Source organism: Vollenhovia emeryi, unplaced genomic scaffold (genome assembly GCF_000949405.1).
Source record: "Vollenhovia emeryi isolate VEMERY1.0 unplaced genomic scaffold, V.emery_V1.0 DF939277.1, whole genome shotgun sequence".
Taxonomy (NCBI): domain Eukaryota; kingdom Metazoa; phylum Arthropoda; class Insecta; order Hymenoptera; family Formicidae; genus Vollenhovia; species Vollenhovia emeryi.
In genome coordinates, this window is record NW_011967089.1 from 91,381 (window position 1) to 102,943 (window position 11,563).

At 48.9% G+C, this 11,563-nt stretch overlaps 1 protein-coding gene across 1 annotated transcript in view; it reads right to left on the reverse strand.

The window, feature by feature from the left end:
- Positions 1–11,563, reverse strand: part of LOC105559379 (paired box protein Pax-6-like) — a 101,467-nt gene that overhangs the window by 56,128 nt on the left and 33,776 nt on the right. Inside the window, exons 3-4 of the mRNA XM_012007615.1 lie at positions 10,289–10,454; positions 9,650–9,830 (exon numbers count right to left, since the gene is read on the reverse strand). Coding sequence (XP_011863005.1) covers positions 9,650–9,830; positions 10,289–10,454 — 347 coding nt within the window. The remainder of the gene's footprint in view (positions 1–9,649; positions 9,831–10,288; positions 10,455–11,563) is intronic.

Consider the following 11,563-nt stretch of genomic DNA (forward strand, 5'->3'; position numbering starts at 1 on the left):
ATTTCGACGTTGTCTTGCTATAATCTGATTAAATAATTATTATTCAGATTGATTTTGAACATAGTATTTATACAACAATGTTTGTAATCGAAATGTCAAAGACTGCAATTACAAATCTTTCAAGAAAAATGATGGATGGTATTAAAGGCGTTCGGCATTCAATCGGCTCCAGTAAGTTGTATATATGAGTGGCTTTCAGGCTTTCGCGGCTGTTGTCTTCTTTAGTCTTCATGGCTTCCGGATGGTTGCCGCGTCCGTTTGCAGTGTGGTGCCGACGGTGGAAAATCGGAGGAACGCCAGTATAAAGGCGCGCAACCAGAGGTCGGAATAAGAAATGAAAAGAGAAAGCTAGACAGAGACAGGAATATTGGTAGAGGAAGAGTGAGAGAGAGAGAGAGAGAGAGAGAGAGAGAGAGAGAGAGAGAGAGAGAGAGAGAGAGTGGGTGAAACGGACCAGAAAGGGAAGGAGAGTAGGCAGAGGAGGAGGAGGAAGAGAAAGAGAGAGAGAGAGAGGGGGGGGAGCGTATTTCAAAATACGACGGCGGAAAAGGGACAGGAGGAGTAAGGGAAGGGAGAAAGAGGCACGGGATAAGAGAGTTGGTCAGGGGGGGGGCAGAGGAGAGGGGGTGTCTGATGCCACGTATAATCACAGCTTTTAATCTGGAACAGCCGAGGGTTCCTCTTCTTCTCCGGACGATATAAGGGCTACCTCGAAGGCGGTGAAGGGGAGGTGGTGGCGACTCACCGCCGCCGGTAGCGCTCGTCCAAGAGGGGCACTCGGTATTTAGCAGCGCGCCGGGGGTTCCCTCGGATAGGACGGGGGTGGCGCGGACGCCACGCGTCGCGCGTTATTGCCTCCTTTCGGACGAGTATGACGAACGAAGCACCAGCAGCACCGACCCCCCTCGGCTCCTCGGACTCATGCGATCCATGACCGAACGATGGTTACTGAAGCGCGGCGGGAAAGGGGGAGAGGATGCTACAGTTTTGCAGAGAGGCTGCCACGTGCGCGCCAACGTTGAACAAACCTGCCACGCGCTCGAACCGGCGACGAACGTTTCGCGTAAAAACCAATCGAGATAAACGGACGATTGAATTTGATAATTGCCTGTAATATCGTGGAGAATTTTAATCAAGTGGCTCCTTCGATTTAAATCCACGGTATCGAGCAATTATGATTTTTCAGGGAATGACAGTAGAGATTCCGCATTTCGCATGGCTTCGTGAACATTTAATGAATCGACGACGTATACCGTAGCACCGATCGAACGATGAACCGATTCCGAACTGTCCGTACGATCTTGAGAGTGTACGCGAAAGAGACGATGATCGATCAGATGGCGGATACGACCGTATTCGAGAAGCACGGCGCGTAAAGAGAAGCACGGTGTAAAAGAACGATAGAGGAATCTGGCGCCTTGCGGGGATATCGTGACTGCGTGTCGGGACAGGGGACGAGGCGAGGTTCGAGGCGAGGTTTGAGTCGAGTAACGGGCGGCGAGATCGCGCACCAGTCTTGGGGGAAAAAAAGGATAAAAAAAAACCAGGGAACTCGGCCACTCGGAGGGAGATCCCAGCGTCCGATAGTCACCGCCGAGAGAACGACGCGGAAGACAATCAAGGCTGGGAAGGCTGAAAGTCGATATCCTTCGGCCGCATCGGGCCGTGTGTAGTCCACGTACACGAGCGTCGTTTACGAGCGGAGCGACAACGACGATGACGGCGAACGCCCGGCCCGGTAAGATCGCCGATCGCCCTGATCGGACGAGACAGCCGGTGCACGGTGGATGAACTCGAACAGCAATGGCCGGGGCATGGTATAGAGTTGCGAGAGCAGTCAGCGGCTAAAATGACGTTAACTGCTTCAACAGAGTTATTCCCCGCATCCATGGAATCCTCCTCCCCCTCTTCAAACGTATATATTTCTGTCGTCGAGAGTGGAACAGTCTTTCTACCTTTACTGCTGAATGTTGTAAATAATAAGATAGATCCTTGTTTTTTTTCGTAATGTTAATTGTACGTGACAGAGAGAGAGAGAGAGAGAGAGAGAGAGAGAGGGGGGGGGAATAAAAAAAATTGTAGAATAAGATCCGTTTTAGAGCGCTGCGTTGAAAATCACAAACTAGAGCTGATTGGTATTCTTGACTTCAATCTGGACATTTAATCTCTCCGAGCCCGTTAACATTTCTACAATTTCCGACAGTCTTATCTGGAGACTTATTGAATTCTGAAAACACTTACATCGTCCGATACCTCGCCGGCTACTTCATTAAAGAGACATTAAACTTTCACGAGTCACACATACCGACTGTTATTCCGTTCGATTTAACGAGAGAGACACTACCCCGAGAGCGATCGTGAGAAACTCGATCACGTCCTCATTTGAAAAATACACCGCCGCGAGATCAGACTCGCGACCGAGCCGACATTCACCGTGGCGTCATATTGGGACGCGAACGGCGTTTAGCAGAGGGCGGCGAGCCACGCGACTTCTCCGTGACAATGGCTACGTTTTCGATGGACGCGGTAAGTAACCGCAACAATGCCGGGGGGAGACAGCTCCGGGGACGGTGGTGGAAGAACCAAAGTAATGGATGGTTCCTGGAACCCGAGGCGAGTGAATTGTTGGCCCCTGCACGTCCGCCTTGGAGACACCCTCGCCTTGCCCCGGTCGCGTAAATCAATGCACCCCTTCGTACTCTCGCGCGCGCCACCAATCCCCTCGGTCTCCTCGTCCTCCTCCTTCCTTCACCTACACCACTATCTACACCGCCACCAACGTCGCCGTGGCCAACCCCTACTCTTTTTCTCTCTCTCTGACCTCTACAATCCCCTTTCTCTCTCTTTCTCTCGCAACAGCGACGGTCCTCTCCTCTTCGCTCCGGAGAAGGGTGAGTTAGGGGGTGTCGGAGACGTCCGGCTACTGCATTATGTATTTCTCACCGAGCCGCCACTAACTTCCACTCTTTCCCCTCCCCCTTGATCCCTCGTCCCTCCGGCGCTCCTTCTTTTCCCTTTCACCTCCCTCCCCCGTTCACCGTTCCTTCTCGATGCTACCTTTCCGCGTTTCTCCTCCGACCGAGAACGAATCCTTCCCGCTGCTCAAGTCTTTTTTTTTCCTCGCGCGAGCCGACCTTTTTAATCACCCGACCCCGTCGGCGTTGGCAGAGAGGTCGGTATCGCCACAGAATTAATTTCCTACGCCCATGGCCGCGCGCGGTCGGGTCTTCGCGACCAAATAAGATAAATGCGCGCGTGTGCGCGCGCGAAAATTTATTATGATTCAGTTTTCAGCTATAATAAATAGGAATCAAGGAATCTATATTTCCTTATTTCGTTCAATATTTTCCACCGCTGATACGCGTGATAACGCTGACTAATGTCTCTTAAGCGTCGTTTCGCTCGCGACATGACACAGCGAGCGGCGCACAGTAGAGTACACCCAATCAAGAACGTTCCGGGCTTTTCGAGTACGTAGGTGGTGATGTGTATCTAACCAAGAGGGAGACTTGTCGCAGAGATGGCCACTCGCTTAAACAATCGTCCGATTCGCTCCAACACGTGGACACAGCGTGTAAACTCGATTTTCGGTCCGTCCGCCGGCGGTCGGTGACTATTAATTACAGGGACACGCTCGGCCACCGCTCGGGAAACCGTGCCATCCCACGCCAGTCGTCTCTCCCGTCCGCCTCCCCCCCCAGCCAACCCGATTCTGTCGTGGTACCCGTGATTTTCCACCCTTGGGTCGGGGGAATGGGATACGAGAGCTGGCCGGCTGGCGGCCTGTATATCGCGCGATTTCGCGTACCAAAAGGGTTGGGTGGCGGTGGCGACGGTGCGGCATTGACATCCAACCACCCCCATCCCTCTCGCCCCCTGCCGGATCAGACTGCCTGGAACCAGCCGGAACGACGGTGCTGGCCACCTCGACAAATGTAATCTCGTCGGCGGCAGCGGCGCTCCTCTCGCCTGACAGCGGGTTCTCCGCGGATGACGAATGTTGTCATCGAAACGCACACACTTCCTCCAAAAATGGACGCCCAGATAAATTGAATCGATGGCATCGCGAAATTGTCACAGGTCAAAATTGACCACGGGAATAAACATTGCATTGTACTAGAAAAGTTGTAAGTGTATCCAAAGCTGACACAATTATTATGCAGTTTTTTCACTTTCGGATACGCGTTGCTGCTTATTAATTGACCTCTGACGTTTGCTCGGTATCGCGGCCGAATGAACTTATTTTCGTATCTTTAACATCTACATTTTCGAAACTCATTCCTATTTCGACGTGCGAAAATTGCAGTAACTGTTTTATCGCTTCTAAGAGCTGCAGGGACTTGGTTATAAGTAAGCAAAACACCGATTTCTTACGTCGTAAGAAAGACGCACGCGGTATAATATGGAGATGCTCGATGAGGGTGAGATATCAACGTCAGCCCTTGATATGGACGCGCATGGCCGCGTTGGCCGGTTCAACGAATGTAATCTCGTCTCGCAGTGACGCTTCTGTGGTGCGCTTCGGCAGGAAAAAGGGCCCTTTCGCTTCCTCGAGAATGTGCCCTACGAATTCGTTACGATTTAACAATCCTCCCCGATTATCAAAAGTCGCAGTGAATCCGCAAGATACATTCTCGACGAATCGAAAGAGACTTCTCTCCCTCCGAAACACAGGAGGCCCAGTCTTGCTCGTATTATTAATAATTTCATACGTGTCAAATTTTGTTAAATACTCCCACAGAAAGTGCAAAAAATGCCGAATATAATAAACAGGCCGGAACGATCGATTTGCTATCTTCTCGTGAAATCAGCGGTGATTAAGAGTTATGGCTCGCTCTCCCGAATCGCGACATGTAATTCCTGTTCCCGAATGAGAACCGCTGCCGGCATCCCGGAGCCAGTGACGCGAGTAAACCAATAACGCGTCCGCCACGCCGGGTGCCAGATTCAAATCCGGCAGGGACCGAAACGGTATTCCACGACGAAACGGATAGCGGGGGCTCCGCAGGACATTTCGAATCCGTCTCCGCGTCCTGCGGGCTTTACTGGTTTGTCGAGCCATTGGCTCGATTCGGCAATTCCGCGCGCGTTCGACTTTCCCGCGTAAGAGGACGAATGCGATTGGTCGCCTACACAATTTCGCACATGCAAAACTGTTGCTCCCGCGTAATCTATTTAATCTGGCAATTGCCACACTCGCGGCCGAGGAAAGAGCAGACGACACTTCCCCCGCCAAGATAGTTGAGAAGATTTGAAAACGTCCGAAAATACCGCCGAGTAAAATCCTAAAACTTTATCATTAACGTCAAATATGGATTTCAACAACTACTATAAAAAGTAAAAAAAACACGAAATTTATTCAGTTATTATATTATAGATTTAAAAATGGTCGATATATCGCGAGCATGAAAAAGGTCATTCGCAGTAAGTTCGCCATAATCAAAAATTTACCAAGTTTATCAGTGCATAAGAAATTTTGTCGTGGCGGACAACCACGTGTCTTCAATATACACGAGCAAAGAAACGAAATAAAAAAAATCCCTAAAGTCTGATTAACGTAATAATCCACGTAACGGATATCTTGTTTGCGCAACTCACGTCTCGATAATGTTACGTCGTAACGATCGGCGAAGAGCCGAGTGCAAGCAGGAAGTTTCAAGCGCGCGAGGCGTACGCTTTTCGATTTTGCCTAACTAAATCGGGCAAGGTATATATGTATATGTATATATCTCGAGTAAAGTTGTTAGGACAAGGTGAAGAAGTCCGCAACAGGGCAAGCCTCGTTCCGGCGTCTTCGCGAAGGAAGCGAAAGGAAGAGGAGGAGACTCGCGAGAGGAAGGAGACCGAGATATACGCTCGTTCCACAGGGTGTACGAAGCGTATCCAATTTGATGGCATTACAATAACGGGGGTAATGTCTGAGAATAATGAAATTTCCCCCAATCACCACGACTCGCCTAGAATACGTTCCTTCGTTCCGTTCGTATCTCCTCATTCTCTCTCTCTCTCTCTCTCTTGCCCCCCTTCCTCCCTTTCCCTTCCCTCTTCATCGAACTGAGGTCTTCCATCGTCTACCACACGCACACGGATGGACATGTACAGGAGGACCAGGGAAAATGAGTAGAAACGTTTTCGAATCAATCCCGTTCGCGAGTTATTTCGCTCCCCATCGGAGGAAAGTCGAGGGATCCTCGAGTACTTCCGTTCAAGAAATGGATTCTGGTCAAAAGTTTTCGAATGTGACGACAGTTACGAAAATTCTATGCACTCCCGCGACATTACGATATTACGTAATGCGATGAAAATTCGAACCTACCAAGTTTTTTGTTTTCAAAATTTCCCCAACTTCAAGAAGCGAATTTCAGAAAAAATAGTACGTTGTTCAATAGCACAAATAGCGTAAAAGAACATGAAGTATTGTATTAGAAAATGCTTTAAAGCAAACCACACACATCTATGTTATTTTCAAAGGGTATAAAAGGTATAGAATTTAAACTATCGCGATTGCAAAAAGAGTTACGTTTTGCGATAGCGTCGTTTAGGTGATACAATTCTTAAATCGCATCCATTCTTACGCGCGCCGACGTCGTTGCAACGAGACGGTAATCCACTTTAAAACGATGAAAAACGACAAAGTATCGGGAGACTTTGAACGCGAGATCGAAATTCCTTTTGACCGCTCGTCGTTTCGTTCGTTCGACGCCTCGTTTCGCCTCAACGTGGGCGCAATAATTCTCGAGCGAACTGTACGTAATGGAATATTACACGGGCCATTAAAGAAACGTTAATCTTGCCCACAACAAGTTCAGAAGCGCTCGCAGGATGCTCAAACGCGGCCGGGATTACGCGCCGGCTTTGATCCTCCAACGCCCCGAAGGCGCGCACCGGAGTCCGCAGCCTCCTGTAATTTGTTAAAACGCGAAATTCTGTGACGTCGCTGTTTGTGTCGGCGTCTCGTACCGTTTAAAAGTCACGCGGCTCCTTTGACGACTTGCCATAAAAACATACTTGTTATTTAATATTACATCGATCATTCTTCCACTTTTCATTAAATTCCCTCTTTACGTAAATAGTCGAAAAGATTGCGATTCCCGAACAGACGGATTAGTTAAATGTTTAAAAAATATATCGATTCCAGGATTATTAACTATTACGAAATTAAATATCGTATTTACGTAATAACAATAAATAAACAAGCAAATGAGTGCAGAAAGTGACGTGAAACCGTGAGAAAGCAAGACTCAGAAGGAAACATTTTAAGAAGTCTTGTCAATCAAATAATTTGCTAATCTCTTCTAATTTGTTTCTTCCATCCACCAATGTCTTTTTTGCTACATCATTTGAAGCGACCACAACAGCCAGAATTGATTGATGTTCAATAACAGTTTTGTTTTAAATAAGTTATTATAAAATGTTACATCATGGAGAACTCGCTTTCACAACGATCAAGCTGCATCGCACGTTTTGCGAATTGTTTCAAACGGATCGCTTCAGTCCAGCCTCCTCGACGTGGATACTAAAATTTTCGGGCTGAGGCGACGTGCTATAAAAAAAGCTGCGGATAAACTCTCGACGGCTTTCTTTCACGGGTAAGAGCGGGCCTTTGACATTTTCTCTCACGTCGATAAGAATGCTCTCTCGGTTCTGCCGTCATCCTTTCTCTTCTTCTTACCCCTCCCAAGCAGAGACTTTCTTCCGTGGCCTCTTCGTGAGGGTGACTCGTGTACACCTCGGCGCTATTACGAAGGCGCGAGGGAGCAAGTCAGCCAGCTCCGGGTAGGGAAGACGAGATGAGGACGAAGGAGACGCGACAGGAGACGAGGAGAGGCGGGGGGTGCGGGGCGACGTGGGAGAAGGAGGGTAGAATTTAGCGACCCTCTTTCGCTTTTTACCCTAAGCGAGTCGAGAGCCCCTTAGCCACCGTTTATTGGACGCATGCAAATATCCATGGCAACGGCGGTACCGCGCCGTATACGGGAAGAACCAACCCCGCCGTCGAGAGCGCCGAACGTGCCGGTGTACGCGAGGGCGGGGAGGTCCTTCTTTCCAGGTCGGAGAAGAAAAGTGAAAAGAGAAAGAGAGATGTCAGGGAATTTCCTTTTGATCCGCGCATCGCCCGTCCTCGAGCAATCTCTTAATTGATTCTACGGGAATCGATATTCTTGCGCGATCTGGACGCTCGACTCGGTTATCAGACGCACGTGTTTCCGCTGGTCGTCATACGTGGCCCGAGTCCCCGCAGATTTCCCAGCTGGAGATTTAAGAACTACTTTCGCGTGTTTACTTAATAAAGACACTCGGATAACTTCTGAGCTGTGGACGACTAAGAATCAACGAGTTAAATCTCCGAGGCGCGGGTGAATAAAGAAACTTAATCAATTTCCCCGCGAATTTACTTTACGTCTCCTCGAATTCCTTTATTATCCTAACTAAAATTAACGTTCCCTGCTCGCAAAGTGACGTATGCGAAAAACAATTATTCAAGTTATCACAATGTACCGAAACGTGGCTAAAACAGAAGAATATTATTGATTCTCCGTGCCCATGTTAATGCGCTGTAATCGATCAGAGGCATGATACTTTAATGATAGACCATCAGCCCACATGGAGTGCGATCGCGAGACCGGAAGAACGACTCGTGTTGGGGGAGCGACGGCTCGTCGGGGCGGAACCGGTTAACGCCAAATCGTCCGTCATTCGTTTGCGCGATTAACCGCCTCGTGTTAACAACATCGGCCGCGCCGCGACAAGGGGAGGAGTCTGCACGTCGTCCTGGTCGCGCGCGCCCGCCCGAGTCCATCGGCTCGCATAAACATCCTCGGTACAACCAGCCGCCACCCCACGGAAAACTGATTTCCATCCCCCCATCCCACCGCTCCCGCTATCTATGTAAATGCGGTCCTGTTTTGTGTGAGTAGACAAAGCCTCCGTTGACAATACGCCTGCGCGTTTACAACCTCCACCCGCCGAGCCGAAAGTCAGGCTCCATTACGGCTGTTTTGCGACGCGCTTTGTATTGTCGTCGCCGCCGCCACCGCCGCCGCGCCGCGCGGCACCGGCTCCTCCGCGAAAACTTCTGTCATTTTCGTCGGGCTGTAACCGGCTACAACCACGAGTTTTAACTATGGATTAATGAAGAGTTGACGTTTGACGGAACCTTACTTCATCTTCGCTTATTCACAAAACGTCGCCTAACTTTGATCTTGGTTTAACTCATGTTTGTCTCTTTCTAGAGTAACAGTGGGAAAGAGACGGACAACGATTTAAGCTGAGCTTAAAGTTAAGCGACGTTGGTAAAACCGGGCCTTGCTGTCTTCGATACTGCGACTGACGCAAAAAATAACGCGAAACTTCGATAGCAGAATAGTCTTCGAGGAAGGAACTGATTTGTCATTGTAAAAAATTAATTTTCAAAGTTTGCTTACAAAGGAGATAGTTGTGCGTTTCTTCCTATTGTTCTGTGTCTAATGATTACTATAATTCATTTAGAACTAGCGTGACGGATGGATACTTTCAACTGTATTATCACATAATTCTGTTGGTTATAACAACGATGATGTATTGGCTAGTATAAGCGACAATTTCCATTAGTCTCGACAATAAGAGAACGATAAGAGAAACCATCGAATGGAATGTAGGTCGTACTTACGCTCGGAATGTTGTCGTTCGTGCACACGCCCTCCTGCAACAAGCGATCTCGGATCTCCCACGCGAAGATGGACGGGCACTCGCCTTTGTAGAGCGAGATCTTGTTGACAACCTCCGCCGTCGCTACGCGCGGTTTGCTGCCGCCGATGGCCCTGGGCCTTATAGATCCGGTCTCATAGTACCTACAATAATAATAATTTGCGGTACAATGCGGTAGGAATACACTATTGAGAATGAAACACTAACCCATCTATCTAAACACGCTATTCGCTAAACCATGGCCTAAATAGAGCCACACGATGGACGCGGATCTGGTACCGAACAATATACCTTGATTGCTTCTTATGCAACAGTTGCCGAATACAGTCAAATGTTTGATCGACCCACTTATACTTTCTTATTGTTAGCCAATTTAGGCTCCGTCGTAATTTTGTGTTACGTTCTCTCGACTCTTTACTCTGCGAGAGTTACATTTGTACGATTTATGCACGACAGACGGACATGCGATTTCGCGCGAAGGTAGCGATTCAAGATAAAATTTTGGATCGAGACGATATACGACGCAACTGTTGAATTCATTTGTACAGCGATGAAAATCGGCGCGAGGACGCGTTACGGAACAAGCAATGCTGCAACCAACCTGCCGAGGATTTTGGAGACACAGCCGTTGCTGACCTGCAATATCCTGGAGATATCGCATGGTCGCGCGCCCGAATGCGCGAGCTCGACGATCTTTTGCCGCGTCGAGTCCGGAAGGGGTCGACCGCCGACGAAGACACCACCCAGCTGGTTCACCCCGCTGTGCCCTGTGAAACGGCAAGAAGTTGTATGATTAGTCTTCATTTGGCTCCGAGAACTAAATAACAGCGAATTACTAGGTGCAACAAATCGCGATTAGCAACGAGTTGCGATAGCAACAAATTGTCTCTCTTTCGAATTACCGTCTCTTCTCGCGCTCTCTCGATCTCTTCCCCGGTTTTTTTTCTCTCGCTTTTCGGGCGCACGACGCTCGCGTAAGGGGTGTGGAAAATTCAAACGCTCCACCGCCTTCGGAGACTTTTTCGCATTTCGGCGAACAATACCGCTGTCGCCATAGATCATGTATTTTCCCTCCTCTCGTCCGCGGAGACTCACCCCGGAAACCCGAGAGGAGAGGAGAAGACCGCGGCCGGCTCTTCTTTCTTTTCTGACTCCGGCGAAGGGAGACGGAGGACGAGCGCAGGGGGTTGGCCGCGAGCGTCGTAACGTCAGCGAATCCCATCGTAGATAATCTTCGACTCATTGTGCCAGTGACAAGGCAGGCACACACGCCGATGCGGGACACTCGAGAGGAACGCCGGAGCGTGGTGTGTTCCCTCGCGCAGATATTTTATATTCCCGCGATTGTCGCACGCGGAAGCCGTATCTCAGGGTGACAGAGTGGAGCGCCACGCCCTAATTTTTCTCGATAGAGAGTCTGCCGTCTTCGAGGAAAGGGGACAATTTCGAAGTAGATCGTAGGAAATAGATAAGTGCAACTATGAACAATGCGGATGATAGTAAGGCTGCGTGTTCTCGGAGAATTCTCTACGTAGCTAGAAAATTAAGCTCTAAAGTACGCAAGAGTCTATCGTCCTGGAGGAAAAAGTACAATTTGACAGTACACCGTAGGAAATAAGACTGTAGGAAAAGATAAGTGCAACTATGAATAATGCGGATGATAGTAAGACTGCGTATCTCGGAGAATTCTGTACGTAGCGAAAAAATAAAATTCTCATGTATGCAAGAAGTGTGTAGGATTAAGGGGATGCTGGAGTGATTCTGCACTTTCGCACCTTTTGCACTTAAAACTGTCTGTTTCGTGGAAAGATTTGTGTAATACACAAATTAAATGGCACGTGTACAGATGATCGAAAGCAGCTTGCTATTCCGGCTA